Raw genomic sequence first — 18,369 nt, forward strand, 5'->3', positions numbered from 1 at the left:
CACAGGTGAACTATAATGCTAAATCCTAGAACAGTGTCAAACTGCCGGCCTACAGGCCGGATGCATCACGCTGAAACCACACCCACCCCATTGTCAGCAATGGGGAAAAAGTCGTGATACGCCACGACACGTCACGTGATGTTGTGAATTTGACACCCCTGTCTTAGAAACCCCCCTAAATAATAATAATAATAATAATAATAATAATAATAATAATAATAATAATAATAATAATAATAATAATGTTGGAAGGGACCTTGGAGGTCATCTAGTCCAACCCCCTGCTCAGGCAGGAAACCCTATACCATGTCAGACAAATGACTGTCCAGTCTCTTCTTAAAAACTTCCAGTGTTAGAGCATTCACCGCTTCTGGAGGTAGGTTGTTCCACTGGTTAATTGTTCTAACTGTCAGGAAGTTTCTCCTTAATTCTAGGTTGCTTCTCTGCTTGATTAGTTTCCACCCGTTGCTTCTTCCTTCTCAGGCACTTTGGAGAATAGCTTGACTCCCTCTTCTTTGTGGCAACCCCTGAGATATTGGAACACTGCTATCATGTCTCCCTTCATCCTTCTTTTCATTAAACTAGACATACCCAATTCCAGCAGCCCTTCCTTATATGTTTTAGCCTCCAGTCCCCTAATCATCTTTGTTGCTCTTCTCTGTACTCTTTCTAGAGCAGTGGTTCTCAACCTGTGGGTCGGGACCCCATTTGGGGTCGAATGATCATTTCACGGGGGTCACCAAACCATGCTGTCCGCCATTTTTTTCCTTTTTCCCTAACTGTCCTACTCCCTCTTATTGGTGGCCACACCCACTTGGGGGTCACCACAACATGGGGAACTGTATTATGGGGTCACGGCATTAGAAAGGTTGAGAATCACTGTTCTAGAGTCTCAGCATCTTTTTTACATCGTGGTGACCAAACCTGGATGCAGTACTCCAAGTGTGGCCTTATCAAGGCCTTGCAAAGTGGTATAAACACTTCACATGAGAGGGTTAGATAAGGGGGCAAGGAGACCCCACCATCACCTCTTTGTTACATTTAGCTGCTTAAGAACTTGCATTTTTTTTTTTTTATCACAATGATGTTTCATTGCTTTAAGCACCAAAAGCAATCTGGCAAATACAGTAATTCTCCAGTAAGGAACAAAACATCAAGCAGCCAAGCAAACTCTCCTAGGAAACAAAACATCACTTAGTTAACTGTGGAGGAAGATGTCTGAGCTCTGCAGCACCCACCCGCAACCACAAAAGGAACATAACGCTTCCTGCCGTTGCTAACAGCCATATAAAAATTGCTCATCGGGAAATCTATCCAGGCAAGGGCTGAATGATAGCCATATCAGCCTCACTGTTGTTTGACTACAGGTAGCTCTCGACTTATGACCACAACTGAGCCCAAAATTTCCACTGTTAAGCAAGGCAGTTGTTCGGTGAGTTCCGCCTCATTTTGCGACCTTCCTTGCCACAGTTGTTAAGTGAATCGCTGTTAATTAGTAACAAGGCTGTTAAGTGAATCTGGCTTCTGCATTGATTTTGCTTGTCAGAAGGTAACAAAAGATAATCACAGGACCCGGGACACCGCAACAACCATCATAAATACATGAGAGCGGCTAAGCATCCTAACTCTGATCAAGACCGCGAGAACACTTCTTTTTCCTTTTCTTTTTTTTTCTTTTCTTCTTCTTCTTCTTTTTTTATTGCATAACTTTGTTATTAATAACCCTGTACTCCACTCTGGGAAGTGAGGGGGGGGTTGAGGGTGGGTGGGTGGGTGAGTGGGTGGGTAAGGATAATATAGATATGGTTGTTTATGAGAGAGGTGCTGCTTGGGCATTTCCCCTATGCTGCGTTCATGTGCTTGAGAGGGATGAGAGGGGAGGAAGGTGCAGGGAGGAAGTAGGATGGTAAGAGGAGAAGGGGAGGGGAAGAGAGTAGGAGGGAAGGAGAGAAAGAGGAGGGAAGTAGGAAAGGTATTAGAGAGGGTGGACGCAGCCTGGAGGGAGTGAGCAAGCGGTACCAATGGTTACGAATTTATTTTATCTTGTAAATTGTATTTTGTATGTTGAATAAATGGAAAATAAAAACTTTTTATTAAAAAAAAAAAAGACCACGAGAACACTGCAATGATCGCAAGTTTGACGGTCATAAGTCCGTTTTTTTCAGTGCTGTTGTAAGTTTGGAGACTGCCCAGGGGAGCACAGCCAGTAACAGAACAACCAGGAGGTGAAACACCCTCCTAGATGTTGTCACCATTTCAATGGGGCTCTTATGGATCTTAAACAGGGGTCTTCAAACTTGGCCCTTTTATGACTTGTGGGCTTAAAGCGTGCCTGGCTGAGGAATTCTGGGAGTTGAAGTCCATAAGTCATAAAAGGGCCAAGTTTGAAGACCCCTGATCTTAGCCCAGAACTACGATGCCAGTGGCTGATACTTTGTTTTCAAAGATGCTTTATTAAAAACCAACAGGAACATCTGAGTACCCATTCCTGCAGCTGCTATCTTACCTACCTCTCCTTTAGGGAAGCTTGCAGCATTCAAGCCATCACACTAGCTAAGTGATATAGTAAGAATTTGTTCAGTCACTAAGTCATGTCCGACTCTTCGCAACCCCGTGGACCATAGCACGCCAGGCCCCCTCTGTCCGCCACTGTCTCCCTGAATCTGCCCAAATTCATGCCCACTGCATCCGTGACACCATTTAACCCTCTCATCCTCTGCTGTCCTTTTCTCCTTTTGCCTTCAATCTTATCAACATTGTAAGTCCTCTCTTCTCATTTGGTGGCCAAAGTATCTAAGCTTCAGCTTCAGTATCTGTCCTGTCTTCCTCAGCAAATGTGTGGATTGTGCATTCCCTTTCTTTTCTTTCCAATGTAAATTCCTTCAGTCTTTCCTTAATAGTTTTTTTATTATTATTATTTTCAGTGCTAATTAATTCTGGGTTGCTTTGTTGGCTGTGTATTGTGCATTTCCTTCAAGAAGTTGGGTTATACATCTCACCCCTATGCTGGAAATGTAAAACAGCAACAGGTTCATACTACCATATGTGGTGGGAATGCCCAAAGACTCGTGAGTATTGGAACAGGACACGAAACTGGTTGAGGGATATATTGACACTGGAGTTAGAGTTAAAACCTGAACTCTTCTTGTTGGGAATAACGACAGAAAAATACGACAAGGGAACAATCTACCTGCTGCTACACATCCTGACTGCAGCTAGGCTTGCTTTTGCGCAAAAATGGAAGAGCAAGGAAATTCCCACAGAGGAAGAGTTAATACATAAAATATTAGCATGTGCGGAAATGGACAGGCTCACAATGATATTAAAAGATAAATGTGGGTCAGTTTATTATGAAACCTGGGATAAATTTTACCGCTGGAGGAATTAGAAGAGGACAGTCGGGATTAAAGATGAATGTTAAGATAGAAATATATGTTATTTTAGAACAAGTATTGTATATAAAACTTAGATGTATATGTAGAGATGAAAAATTGATTGTAAAAAGTGGAATAATCTGATAAGAATGTATATATTGGAATGTCACGTTAAATCCAATTTGTTTGTTTTTAGCAATAAAATTTGTATTAAAAAAAGAAGAAGTTGGGTTATACGTGGCTTGTTCCAACACACTCAGTCTTATTACTTACAACAATTACCCATCATACAAATCACACAAAGATTGTCAAGGCTGAGTCGTTTGAACTGGGGTTCCCTCACCTGTCTAGCTCCCTGCTATGCCACACTGGGTTTTGCTCATGACCAACTTTGGTTGCCTTGACGCTAAGCCACAAAGTGGTTGATTTCATCTTTTGGTTTGGTGTGATAATCTAGCCATCGTGGCTTTGTATTATCTCTAATCAGACCACTGTGGCTTCTTTAGCAAATTGTAGCAAAAATTAGAAACAATAAGGATTTAGATGCATTAGAACTGAATATATCCCTTTGAAACTATAATTAGGAAAGCATAAAGCATGGTTGAAGCTGTTAGTCATAATTAATTAAATCCTGACTTAAGAAGCAAAGATATAGCTGCTCTTTAAATGCTAATACATACCCTCTACGCTTCACGGTTCCCATGAGAAAGTAACAAATCCAGGAGGACTTGGTAATAATATCCAAAGCTATAATGTCCAAAGCTATGTTGTATAGCTTCTAAACAAGTTACTCTTTTTTAGAAATCATTAACCATGGTTCCTTGTTCTCATGTAACCGAAATCTATATATTTAAGTGCAATTTCCTGGCTTCTCCAATTTAAATAAAAGGAGAAGTAACGGGGCTTGCAGGCTCCTGCAAAAAGCTCATGCATATTTGACTTTACAAAGTAGGACTGCGAAAAGTGCTAGAGCACTTGCCGAATGGAGTTGAAGTCCACATGCCTTAAAATTGTCAAGGTTGAGAAACGTGCTAGAGAATTCCTGGAAGCCCTGACACTCAGACAAATTGGCCATCAATGGGTACATAGAGATAAACAACATCTACATGCCATTCAAAAGAGACAAACAAAAAGCTAAAAGACCACACACCTCCTGGCCAGCAATCAACACCCAGATAGGCAGAGATTAACTCCAAGATTAATACAAGACCAACAATGAATAATACCTCAATCAAGGAAGTACCAATGAGCTAACAGTAAATAACGGGTTAATCAAGGAAACACCACCAAGACTACTCCCATCAACACTGACAGGACAAGACACTGGTATATACAAGGAGAGCAAATCCCTCTCTCTTCTAGCACTGATGACATTACCTAGTTTGGTAATGAAATGTCTGCAAGAAAATAATCTTAGAGAGCACCAAGGACCCCACAAGAACTGTGACTGTCAAAACCAGATCAATTCGAAAACACACCCACCCTAATCTTTATTAAGATTCTTGAAAGAAAGCTGCGAGAGATGAATGATATTCTCATAAGTAATGCAAGGAAATGATGCAAGCAAGCAAGTAGAAAATCCTTTGTCTTGTAAGAGAAAAAAATAGAAATACATAATGTATAGTTATGCTAACATTTTTCACTCAACTTCACAAATAGCCTCTTGATTCCTCCTGCTGTTCTTAACTTTTTGGCAGGAATTTTGGTGTTCTCTCTTTCGTCTGTGGAAACAGCTACACTGACATGTTTAAATATTTCTTAATTTGAGGGGCTTCCGGTGTTGTCCACTGATAAACTTCCTCTTTATGTCAGGCTAAGATCCTTTTGCAATATATGCAAACCACCATACCATTTAAAGTGTTTTGCTGCAGTCTCACTTCCCTGATCTTCTAACACTAAAAGCTAATGCTATAAACAAGAGATTAAATATTGCAGGAGAAATCCCAAAGGTAAGACAGACCTATACTTCTTTTGCTTAAAAAAATCCTCAAAACAAAGAAAGGACAACAAACTAATATGAAAAAAATAGGTTGTATCTCAAAAAATGTTCATGCTTTACTCCTCTGAATAGCAATTTAATTGTCATGTGTTTCCTGCCACATGTAAAATATATTAAAATAAGTTACTTTCTCAAAATTTCATATTGAAGTCTGTTTTGAGACTGGGACTTTCAGTTGGTTAAATTCTAGTACTAGGATCCAAATTAGAGAATTAGATCTTAGATTTGTTTGTATGTAATGTTCAGTGCAAATAGAAGCATAAAAATGGACGGTAAGAAACTCATAATTTCTGAAGTCAGCCATCTCCCTTCAAATTTTACCTTGTTCTGCAGATGGGGTTACAAATGCAAATTTTAATTTTTTAACAAGACTAAGCAGAAATTCAATAGTTTCCATATGTGGTGTTCCTTTAACTGCAAGTCACACCATTTATAGCAGAATTTTATACGTGTTTATTCAAAAGGGTGTCCCAAGTTCAGTTTTGGGAATGTCAGGATTAGTTGTTTTGAAAGGCAGACCATTTGAACTGCAGAAAAAAAGACCCGGGCTTCTTCAGGTGTAGGTGGCTAACTAATATAAGCTTAAAAATAAAAATATAAATACATAAATGTGATTTTACACATTTATGTATATATTTGTATATACATCCATCTCATTCCTGAATGAATCTAAACATTGGAGCCATCTCTTTTTAATCAAGCTCTGATGTGAGGCACTAATTGTTTTATATCTTTATATCTGTTTGTTGTAAATGGCAAATTACCCAACGCAAGAAAAAAAGTCTTGCTCTATTCTTATACTTATTTTGCACCCATGGGGGGGGAGCCAACTTTCATGCCTAAAGTGGGACTAGAACTCACAATCTCCTGGTTTCTAGACCAGTACCCTCACCACTAGATCAAGTTGCCTCTCAAAAGATCAATGTCCTTTTGGTCTTTTACTGAACAGGTACAAGATGGGGCTATGTCTGTTTATTTTTAATGTGGTCCCAAATTTGTAGAATAACAGAGCTGGAAGGAACCTTTGAGAATTTTTAATCTGCTCAAGCAAGAGACACTATGGAATTAATTCAGGTTTTTTAAATATATATATATATATATATATATATATATATATATATAGTTCTACCTTTTCTTTCTTTCACAACAATTCTCATTTCGGTGTAAATTTGCCTTTTACTAATTGCTGTACTTTTAGTTCCATTAAAATTATTAAATGTATGGAGCAGAGGTCCCCAACCTTTTGGGCACCAGGGACTGGTTATGTGGAGAGAGGTTTTTCCACACACCAGGTGGTGTGTGGTTCTGTGTGCTGCCTGCATCCTGCGGATGGGGCTTTGCTTGTTTGTGCGGACCGGTTGTTGGCATGCTGCCGCCCGGTACCGGGCCATGGACTGGGGGTTGGGGACCCCTGGTATGGAGTATATGCTTGGGTAGGTTGCCCGTACAAGCATTTTCCCACTCCTACAAATGTACATTTTTTTCTGTAAAGCCTTCATTTTTATTTGCATTATATACATTTAAGGACATAGTCTCCTTAACTTATATTTTATACTGTACATTTTGTTTTATTGCTTTGGTCACCAGGATGAAGGATGGCTAAAAAAAAGATGTCCATAAATAAATGTGTTGTACACTGAAATATATTTTTAAAACAGATAACCTTAAAAGCAGCAAATAAGTTGAAGGTAAACTTTTGTTTCCTCAGCCATTTATAAAATTCTGGCTATTCTATCATGTACCGTAGTACCTCAGTACTCAATGGTTTTGAAAGTCAGCAAATTTGGTACTTGGCACATTTTGATGAGAAAATTTTGTCCTGATACTTGTCATTTGTTTGGTACTCAACACGCAAGGTAGAACTCGTTGGTGTCAATTGCCTCATGACTTTTTCCAGCCGAAACAAAGGGCAATGTGTTAGTCACATGGTAGCTCTTGCTCTGTGCACATCCCCTTGCATAAGCTTTGTGGTCATTTTGTGTATTTTTGTGCTGTTTTTTTTTCCCTCATCAATATAGGTAAAGTTAAGTTTTTATTTTATTTAATTCAAGTATTTATTGATTTTTTAGGTTTATTTCACATGTAAAGTAATGATATACAACCCTATCTTTTTATACATTGCCTTACAAAATAAGCATTGTCTTTGATTTGGGAACACATTAAATTTATTTACATTATTCCTTATGGGAAACTTTGGTACTCATCATTTTTGGTATTCACTGTGCCTCTCGGAACCAATTAACAACAAGTACCGAGGTACCACTGTATCACCCAGTACACTGGTTGGTTTATAAATATTTCTTGTTGCTAGGCCTTCAAAAGGCAAAATGTGCTCATATTAATTTCTACCTTTTATCTTCTTAATGCTACAAAAGAGGTCCCCGGAATTTCGACAATGGCGATCAAGCCCATCGTTCTAATTTTCATCTACGGACAACTGTGGTGGAACTATGCCGCTGGAAAGACAAAAGGGCCTGCAAGTGTGTCGCTCAATGCTGAACCCCACAACTCTCCATTTCAAGGAAGTCAATCAAAAGACCTTATCAAAAATGAACAGCAATCGTCTTCCAGCAAGCCCCAGCTTCCCACCACAACAAAAGAACCTAAACTTGCAGATGAACATTTTATAGCTGCTGTGGTCATTGGGGTCATCTTGCTGCTCATGATCCTGATTATCGTTGCCATCTTCCTTTGGAGGCAACGGAAAAAGTCAAATGTACCTCTTCCCCACTGGGCAGGACGCTCCCCATTTGCCGATGGAGACATGCCTGACCTTACGGTAGATAAAGAACCTATACAAGGTATAAAGCGGATGTCCGTTCTCTCTCTTTTGCCGTGGAAATTTAGCAAGGATACACAACTGCTGGAAAATGCAGAAGGACAACTGTCTGAATCAAGGAAGACCTTGGATGTTCCACAGGGATCTGGTGAGGCAGGTACAGAGAGCGAGTCAAGCCACACTGCCACGGCAACCTTGGATTCTTCAACCAGCAACCAAACCCAAATTTCCGAGGAACTAAACAACTTAACCGGCATTTCACTTCAGCCTGAGAGTCCAAGGCTACAAGATCCTCCTTTGTCCAACTGGCCCAGTGGAGTCAATGGGGATATTTTTACTCCTAAATCCTATCCCATGGAACAACATGTAGAAATCCAGTGCTCTCTATCACCTGATCTGTCCCAACAAAATGTTGATGAAACAGTGTTACTTCCTCCACCGCCAGAAGAATTTTTGTGTAACTGATTTTTATAGATATTGGAGCAAACACTGATTTCATACAGTGAAACAAAATGGAGGAGGTTCATTTAGTTTCAACTTTCTATACGGGTAGTCCTTGACTTACAATTGGTACCAGAATTTCTGTTGCTAAAGAAGGTGGTTGTTAAATGAGTCGCGCCCAGTTTTATGATCTTTTTTGTCACCGTTGTTAAGCAAATCACAGAAGTTAAGTGACTCACATATCATAAAGTGAATTCAGCTTCTCCTTTTGACTTTGCTTTGCCCACTGGGAAGGTCACAAATGGCAACTACGTGACCCTGTGACACCACAACCATTGTACATACATGCCAGTTGCCAAGCACCAGTATTTTGATCATGAGACCTGTGGGGATGAAGACAGTCATAAATGCAAGGACTGGTTGTAAATCACTTTTTTCAGTGCCGCTGTAATTTCAAACAGTCACTAAATGAATGGTTGTACGTTGAGGAATACTTCTACTTCCAAAAATGCTTTCAGGAAGACCCCTTAAGCAACTTACTCTACAGTCTCTAATATTCCAAAATGAGCCTTACTTGCAAAGACAGACTTCAGAAACACCTGCCCCATGGATTTATGCTCCTACATTCTTTCATTTGGAAAATGAGGAGTTTTTTGTTTTTTTTTTAGCCCTTATCACCCTGGAATCCTTCTAATCTGGTGTGAACTTTTCTAATAAAAAACCTACACTTAATGTGACTATTTAGTGCTTTTAAATAATCACTCAGCAGTGTGGAGGTTTGACATTGGTGCCTGCAGTTTGAAGCTGACCCTTTCGAGAAATTTTCTCTTTTGAAATTATACCACAACCACATGGAAATTTCTGCACAGCTTCTGACTTAATTGTCATTTTGAATTTCATAATTCTTTTCCTTCCCTTATTACCCTCAGACCAGCGGTTCCCATCCTTTTCTATACCCCGCAGCCCTAGAACGCTTCTGATGTATTCTCGCATCTTTTACAAAAGTTCAAAATAATAGCAATTAATTATGCATATACAATATAATTTAAAAAAACCCAAGTTTTTGCACCACCTGGAATATTCTCTCGTACCCCCAGGGGATGCGAGCACCCCCAGTTGGGAACCCGTACCTTAGACCTTCAGTTGCGTCCTGTCTACCCACAAAGTTATCAAGAGTTTATTCCCTCCTAGTTTACATTTTGCTTGAAAGCCTATTTATATATCTTATCTAAAAAGCTGTGCCAAAAGCACTTGACCATAAACTGAACTACTCCTGGTTTCCAAATTCTTATACCTTTGCCAACTGTGATACATTATGTTCTATTACTCATATTAACTGGGAATGATAAGAATACTTGTTGGCTTCATCTTTAGTGTGGGATGGGTTCACAGGTTGTATTTGTGCAATTGCATTTCTACCCATAGAGAAGCATGACAATTGTTCTATTAATCAAAGAGGATCAGATTACTAACTTTCAAGAGATCAGGACTTCTTTTACTACCAAAAGAGCCACAGCTTTATTCTCTCACAAGGACAATTATTCCTAGATGCACTTCAAGAAAGATTTTAGTCCAGTTGTCACAAAGCATTAGAAACCTTAAGCCAGCTTTCCTTAAGTTTGCTGGCAAATTGTATGAATCGCCATCCCAAAATAGTTTGAAGTATTTGAAGAACCATAAAGAGATTTCTCCTTAGTGTTGTTAAACTTCAGCAAATATTTGCAATTATTTTAAACTAGCCTGGGAAGAATTTTGTTTGGGAGAGTTTTTACTAAAGGAATGCTACAAGTGATCAGAAGCAAAATTTGGGAAGTCTGGCCTTAAGTCAGACATGAGATACAAAGACCAAATTTTTGTCTTCAGTGGGTCACTGAGAAATGTATGAATGAGACAAGAAAGAAAATAGTACGTTTGTTGCTACAAACAAAGTTATACAATAAAATGAATCAGCCTGAATGATTAAATGTTTTATGGAAACACAGAGTTGAAAATTGGTGGCTGAATGAGATAAGAGGGGGATATGATGGAAGGAAACCCAGTATGAGAACAAATAGCATATTTGGTTCAACACTGAGCAGAGGGCAAGACAAAACTGGGTGATATTCCTTTGCTTCTTTAATGCACTTATCAAGAATGTTTTTGGTGTCATTAGAAATATTTTGGGCAGAGAAATGAAAACTTGGTTGCAGTTACTGTAACTCTAGTAAAGGCAGTACAACCAATTATTGAATCTCAGGAGGCAATTACTGTTTCACAGTGCTATGTCACAGGCCGCATAATTTTGTAAAGAAATGTATGAAATAAGCATTGTCTACTTGTTTGTTCAGACTTCCTTTACGTATCAGCAGGACCCCTATAAAGCCTTGATAACATTTGGAGATAAAGATTGGGGGGGGGGAAATGAGAGAAAACTGTACATTAGAGCAGGGGTCTCCAACCCCCGGTTTGTGCATGCCAACAAGGGGCTGCACAAACAAGCAAAACCCCATCCTCGGGATGCAGGCAATATTCAAAACCATACCCCCTCTGGTCCAGGGAAAAACCTTTCTCCATGGCATTGGTCCCTGGTGCCCAAAAGGTTGGGGGCCTCTGCACTAGAGTTCCTAGTGCAGGTGATTTAACTCAGTTTAGTTTTCCAGGGAGTCTTGAGTAGGTGGGTAAACACTGTTTAGACCCAATGTGTGCTAACCCCTACATCGGATCTCTGCACGAGTTTTAGAGAAGTAAGCCTTCCTTATTTTTAAAAGCATTTTCCTGTTTGAAATGATTCATCTGGCTTGATTGGATAATGCTTGTATAATTTTCTTGTTTTTACTTAACTAGGATTTCCCCCAGAATTTATAACTATCTTGTATCATGGGACTTCACTTCGTCAAAGTAACTTTATGGTAACTACATAGCTGTACTGCTAATAAACTTCATCTGTATCATGTCTGCTGTTAATCTGCACGTTTCCAATTGTTAAGTAATGGAAATAACCAGATAGGAAAACTATTTCCTGATAGAAAAAATTCTGATTTACTCTGTCCTTCAGGGAATTCATGTGTTTGAGTGGATGTATGAATCCAGACAGATTCTCATAAAATATTCCACGCTTGCTTCAAACACACTGAGTTGATACTGAACATAATTCTTAAGTTAACACATTGCAGTAAATAATTCTTTATTTATTGAATGAACTGCAATTGGCTGGGTTCACACAATATTCTAAAGTAAAATCAAACAGAACATATTACAGGGCATTGTGATATATGAAGAGAGAGAAAGAGAATGAGTATGAGAATAAACAATATATAAAGTTCATTTGTTCACATAACACGAAAAATATATCATGCTATAACACATGATCTGCTTAACTATGATTTACTGAATTAACAATAAACCCCAGTTTATAAATCACTCTTCCATAAAAATCATACATGCTAATCCTCAAACAAGTAAGCCACCTTATGGTTTATGTGTTGTGTGAATCCAGTTAAGGTCTCTGTAATTTCATCCATAAAATGGGGTTAGAGCAAATAGTACTTGATTACTCGGATCACAAGGCGAGTTCATGAGGAATTACATTTAATTAAATGCTCAATTAATTAAAATTGAAGGCTGAAATATTAATGACAGGGAAAAGGCAGAACTGTGTTTACAACTGAGCCAAACCACCAGCCCTATTCCATGCAAGAATACACAATTATGTGTTGGTCCAGATACACCTGTTAGCTATACAAAAACTGTTGTTTATTCTTCTCAAAGGACTTGCAAAACAGGAAATTGGCATTTCAAATGTGGCCAATTTCTTGTTAAATATGCAAACAACGTGCAACTTACTTTCCTTCCACCCAGCAATCATTGTAGTTGTTCACATTGTCCACATATTCACACGGAAACTGGAACTGTGAGTGCTACAATGATCCTACAACCATAAAAAGGTTCCTCCTGGTCTGGTTTTGCCGGTGTCATCTGTGCCCTCCGACTGTCCTCTTCCCAGACACCAATAATGCAGGTGACGAGAAATAGAAACCCCGACTAGGGCACAGGTAGTGGTACAATTATGACTACAATTAAGTCCAAAATTTATGTTGCTAAGCGAGAGAGTTGTTAAGCGAGTTTTGCCCAATTTTATGACCTTTCTTGCCATAGTTGTTAAGTGAACCCCTTAACACTGATAGCACTGCTCCAATATCTCCGGGGCTGCCACAAAGAAGAGGCAGTCAAGCTGTTCTCCAAAGCGCCTGAAGGCAGAACAAGAAGCAACAGATGGAAACTAGTCAAGGAGAGAAGCAACCTAGAACTAAGGAGAAACTTCCTGACAGTTAGAACAATTAACCAGTGGAACAACCTGCCTCCAGAAGTGATGAATGTTCCAACACTGGAAGTTTTTAAGAAGAGACTGGACAGCCATTTGTCCAAAATGGTATAGGGTTTTCTGCCTGAGCAGGGGGTTGGACTAGATGACCTCCAAGGTCCCTTCCATCATCATCATCATCATCATCATCATCATCATCATCATCATCATCATTAACCTCCTTCACAGGCTTGAGAGATCTAGGGCAGCAGCAACCAAGGCTGCACCCCTGCCTTGCACCACCGTGACTCCAGTATGGATTGCTCCACTTCTAGGCAACCCTCAATATTCAATCCTATTCTTGTCCCCAAATGGCTCTCCCTGATTCCATCCTATTTGCCAATGTTCCTTGTCAAGCTCAATTCCCACAAGAGTGGTATGAGGGATTATTTGGAGGGGGGGAAAGAGAGAGAGTATTTAAGCATTTTAAAATATTTTTTTGCATACTTGCAAATCTCTGCTTTGTCTGTCTCCCTACCTCACCCAGTGCATACATGATGACTGCTTGTTTATACAGCCAAATTAAGGTTCCTGTGGCTTGCATATCAGAAATAGAGGGGATTACCCTGTGCTGGATCCTCAGTTTCTCAAAAGGAAATTTTGTTTTTGGTTTTTTTTGGGGGGGGGGAACCAGAAGCCACGCCATTTCTGCTATCTGGGTGCAACTAAAAAAGCATTACGGAGGATTGCAATGCAAGCAGATAATTACTGAGACAGTGTCTGCCAGAAAAGAGCCCAGCATTGCAGAAGCCTGTAGTAGCCCAAAACTGTAAAATAAGTAGTAGCTTCAATGCTGCAAAGTACATAAAAGATCATAGAGTGAAATAGATAAAATTAAACATGTTCTTGGACCAAGAAAGATCTTCCCAGTTTAATCAAACAGAGAACTGCCCATAATACGCACTATGCCCTAACCCAGGGGTAGGCAACCTTGGCTCTTTCTTTTGTGGACTTCAACTCCCAGAATTTCTGAGCCAGCCATGCTGAGGGGAAAGGGAGAGGTTTCCATGCTGAGCCATGCTGGCTCAGGAATTCTGGGAGTTGAAGTCCACCAGTCATAAAAGAGCCAAGGTTGCCTAACTCAAGAAGCAAGTTGCAAGCATACCATTAAAAGTGAGGCTGCAATCCTGTAGCTGAGCAAAGATGAAGGAATTAACATTAGTATAAAAATGGGTACAGGTAGTCCTTGACTTACGAGCACAATTGAGCTCCAAATTTTCCGTTGCTAAGCGAAACATTTAAATGAATGTTGTCCCATTTTACAACCTTTCTTGCCACAGCTGTTAAGTGAATCGCTGCAATTGTGAAGGCTACCAGCGTGAGTGAATTCTGGCCTCCCTACTGACTTCGCTAATAAGGAGGTTGCAAAATTTTATCACATGACCCTGGGACATTGGAACCGTCATAAATATGAGTCAGTTGCCAAGCAACCCAACTTTGATTACGTGACCATGGGAATGCTGAAACGGTCGTTAAGGATGGAAAATGGACATAAGTCACTTTTTTCTGTGGCGTTGTTAACTTTGAATGGCCACCAAGTGAACTGTTGTAAGTCAAGGACTGCCTGTATCTCCAAACAGGACCAAGTTCTATAAAAAAAGGCGCCCGTTTTCAGGGCTCTAGTTGATATGATGTAATCTTTTATGCAATGGTTCAAGGTGAACACGTGTCCGTAGCAAGATGTTTAGTACTAGTTCAATTTTTTACTATGTTGACAATTTATGAAGGATGATGCAGGAGGAGGAGAAGGAGGAGAAGGAGGTGGTACAATCACAGATAATCTAATGGGTGTTGGACTGCACTGAATCCAAGCTGATCTCATCCACAGTGCAGGCCTTGATCAGTATGGGGATATTTGCCTCCCATTCAGCATCCGATTGCTGAATCCTGCTTCTAAAAAACCTCAAGAGAATTGCCTGCAAGGATGAAACCGCAGCACTGGAAGTGATTACTCCAATTATATTACTCACTCAAATGTGTCCGGCATTTATACCCACATCGATATTTCTCCACTTATTAAACTTAGGACCATTCATCTTGGTTTGCAAGATAGGAATCAATTTGATACGCACTTGTCATCCCCAAGTGAAAGATTCCTTCAAACCTTACCCTGGGGCAAGTGCCTGCAACAATCTCGGGTTGTTGTTATTATTACGGTAGGAAAACACAAAGCACAAGCAATAACCTAGCGCAGTGTTTCTCAACCTTGACCATTTTAAGGCATGTGGACTTCAACTCCCAGAATTCCACAGCCAGCGTTGCTGGCTGTGGAATTCTGGGAGTTGAAGTCCACATGCCTTAAAATGGTCAAGGTTGAGAAACACTGCGCTAGCGAATACCAATGACATAACTCCTCACCAAAATAACTGAGGTAAACTCCACTGCAGGAATCATCAACTTTTTCAGGCCACAAATAAACACATTTGAAGAAAAAGAGAGCATACGAGATTTCAGCTGCTTTTAAACATATCATAGATTCACAAGATTGAAAGAAACCATGGAGATCTTCTAGCCTTACCAACCGCCCAGGCCAAAATCCTCAGACTACACTACACAAATAGCTGCCGAATTTGGCTTGAGAACCTCCAGTGTTGGAGGACCCATGACTTCAGGCTGTTCCACTGCTTGACAGCTCTCACAATGAGGAAATTCCTCCTTACTCTAAGGTTGGATCTCTCTGTGTAACGCTTACACCCACTGAGCCCTCAGTTCTTGTCCTACCTTGAAACCCTACAAAGAATAATTTATCTCCTCTTCCCCAGGAAAACCCTACAAGTATTGGAACACGGCTAGCAGGTCTCCTTGGCCTTCTCTACTTTAAATGTACCCAGCCCTTTTAACTAATCTTCATAAGATTTGGTCTTCAAGCCCCTCTCTATCTTCATTATTCTTCTTTGCACTTTTTCCAGGTTCTCAATGTCTTTCTGGTATTGTGATGGTCAGAACAGTGTGTGTGTGTGTGTGTGTGTGTGTGTGTGTGTGTGTTTAAATGCTCCATATTTATTTATTTTTTTTACAAAAAAGTTGGGGCAATGTAGACGTTAGCACCATTTTAAGGAACAACGAGCAGCTTGGGCCCAAGACATTACATTTTAGTGGTTTATTAAAAATAATCAGCTGAACTTGCCTACCTTGCAAGAGTGGTTTTTTTTAAAGTTTCTTATCTGGCGGAAATGGCAAAGATTTCGGCTTTCTTAAAGGAGCAATCGCAAGAGAAATTCTTTGCGGTATGGGAAAAATGGATAAATTTTATACAATATAAACTGGATATAAAAAAATATCATTTAGCTTTTTAATAACTTGTATATAAATTTTAATATTTTATAGATTGTACTTTTTTATATCTCTTTTCTTCTTTCTTTTTTCTTTTTTTATTATCTCTTTTTCTTTCAAGTATTTTTTCTTTTTAATACTTATGCTTTTTTCTTACATATATTTTATTGTTAATTACTTCATAAGTTGTTTATGTAAGGTATTTAGATATATTCATGATTTATACTTTTTCAATTTTTTTAAGATTCTTAAAAATTTTAATTAAGCCTATATTCAGCTCTGGGAAGGTTGGAGGGGAGGAGAGGGAGGGTTGGGGTGGGTGGGTTAGGGTTGTTTTTTTGTTTTTTGCTTTTTGTAAAAATATTTAAAAATTTCAATAAAAAAAAAAAATCAGCTGAAATGAAGTGGCGCTATCCAAGAACATAGGGGACAGTTGTGGTAAGAAGCGAAAGCAAGATTTGCAAAGGGAATAACTAAAACCCGCAAACTAACTTAAGGAGTGGAAGCGTGGGAGGTGGCGGGATTGTGTGGGTGAACAAGAAATGGCACAGAATTATTTTGTGCACCAGAAACCACTTGACTAGCAAAATGTTGATCCTCCCTGCCCTGAAATCCAGAAATCAGCACTCAAGACCACTCACCAACTTGAAACACATTTTGGAATGCACCTTAAACAAGAAGTGAGATTAAAGCTCACTTCTCTTCTTTGTCCCTTCCTAACTAGACCCATGTTTTGGTTTTTCTGAAAGGTCCTACAGGTGGTCAACGGCTTACAACAGTCCGTTTAACGACTGTTCAAAGCTACATCATCACTGAAAAAGTGACTTATGACTGTTTTTCCACATTTACCGTATATGCCGGCGTACAAGGCGACCCGGCGTATAAGACGACCCCCATCTTTGTTGCCGAGTCGCATTCCTAGAACGTCATCTTATACGCCAGAAACTACCAGTATTTCCGGCGTATAAGACAACTCGGCGTATAAGACGACTTGGCGCCGATTTTAATGCTTGCAGAAGTCGCCTTATACGCCGGCGTTTACGGTATGTCCATTTCAGCATCCCCATGGTCACGTGATCAAAAATCAGACAACTAACTCATACTTATGACGGTTGTCGGGTCCAGAGGTCATGTGATCAGCTTTTGTGATCTTCTGACAAGCAAAGTCAATGGGGAAACCATTGTTTCACTTAACAGCCATGTTACTAATTTACTAACTGCAGTGATTCACTTAGTACCTGTGGCAAGAAAAGTCATAAAACCGGGCAAAACTCACTTAACAAATGTTTCACTTCGCAACAGAAATTTCGGGCTCACTTGTGGTTGTAAGTTGAGACTACCTGTATTTGCTTGTGCCAAGGGGCAACAAGCAAGAGAGCAGTTCTTTGCCCAACTGGTCAGAAATGAAAGGTCATTAATTAGGGGATTTAAGGATGGTTGAGAGAGAGAAGGAAAAGAAATATAAAACAGATTTATCTGATTATTGTTAAATAACGAGTCATTTGTGGTGATGCTGAATGGTTATCTGGATTGGATAGACTTTCATTCTGGAAAATATCTAACAGAGTAATTGATATCTAAATAAGGGGTTATTACTTAAGGAAATGTTTATGGGTTTTTAATTTTTTGGGGCAATATTTAATTTTTTAGAGAGGGGAACTTTCCCCTTATGGAAAGGGGACTGTACTTATGTCATTTGGTATTTTTGTTCACTTTTACCGGATCTTTGCTGACTAATAAGGAGAGCTGAAGATTTAGAAATGAATTTATAGAAAATGGGGTGACGTGTGGAATAAAGAGGTGTTTGGTTGTATTTTAAGAGACAGTGGTAAGTTGCTCATGTTGAATATACCTGTTGGAGGATAAAGAGGGGAAATTTCTCTTCCTTCCTTCCCTCCCCCACTCCCTCCCTCCCCCCCTTGGGTTCTGTTCTCTCTAAGTATTTTTCCTTTTTTAATATGTTTTTATATAAGCTCTTAGTACCTGTTTATATAAGCTGTTTGTATCTGTTTTATATAAGCTATTTGTATCTGTTTAATATAATCTTTAATAAATTGTGCTAAAAAAAAGAAATGAAGGCCGATTAATCATCTGCACCCACACTCCCACACTACACCAATTCTTGTTGTAAAATGGAAATTCCAAATTACCTATAAGTGGCAAC

General features: G+C 39.5%; 2 protein-coding genes across 6 annotated transcripts in view; one reads left to right on the plus strand and one right to left on the minus strand.

The window, feature by feature from the left end:
* The window catches only part of NF1 (neurofibromin 1), a 211,016-nt gene that overhangs the window by 68,401 nt on the left and 124,246 nt on the right, over positions 1–18,369 (minus strand). The gene's annotated exons all lie outside the window — the stretch shown is intronic.
* On the plus strand, positions 3,533–12,819 carry EVI2B (ecotropic viral integration site 2B). Its single transcript, XM_039341323.1, has 2 exons — positions 3,533–5,323; positions 7,749–12,819. Exon 2 carries the CDS (start codon positions 7,769–7,771, stop codon positions 8,615–8,617), a length of 849 nt encoding a protein of 282 aa, XP_039197257.1. The 5' UTR covers positions 3,533–5,323; positions 7,749–7,768; the 3' UTR covers positions 8,618–12,819.

The sequence above is a fragment of the Crotalus tigris genome, unplaced genomic scaffold (genome assembly GCF_016545835.1).
Source record: "Crotalus tigris isolate CLP2741 ecotype Arizona unplaced genomic scaffold, ASM1654583v1 scf7180000017550.10884619, whole genome shotgun sequence".
Lineage (NCBI taxonomy): Eukaryota > Metazoa > Chordata > Lepidosauria > Squamata > Viperidae > Crotalus > Crotalus tigris.

Excerpts from the sequence above, each read along its gene's own strand:
- EVI2B (XM_039341323.1), top strand. The coding sequence starts at position 7,769 with ATGGCGATCAAGCCCATCGTTCTAATTTTCATCTACGGACAACTGTGG.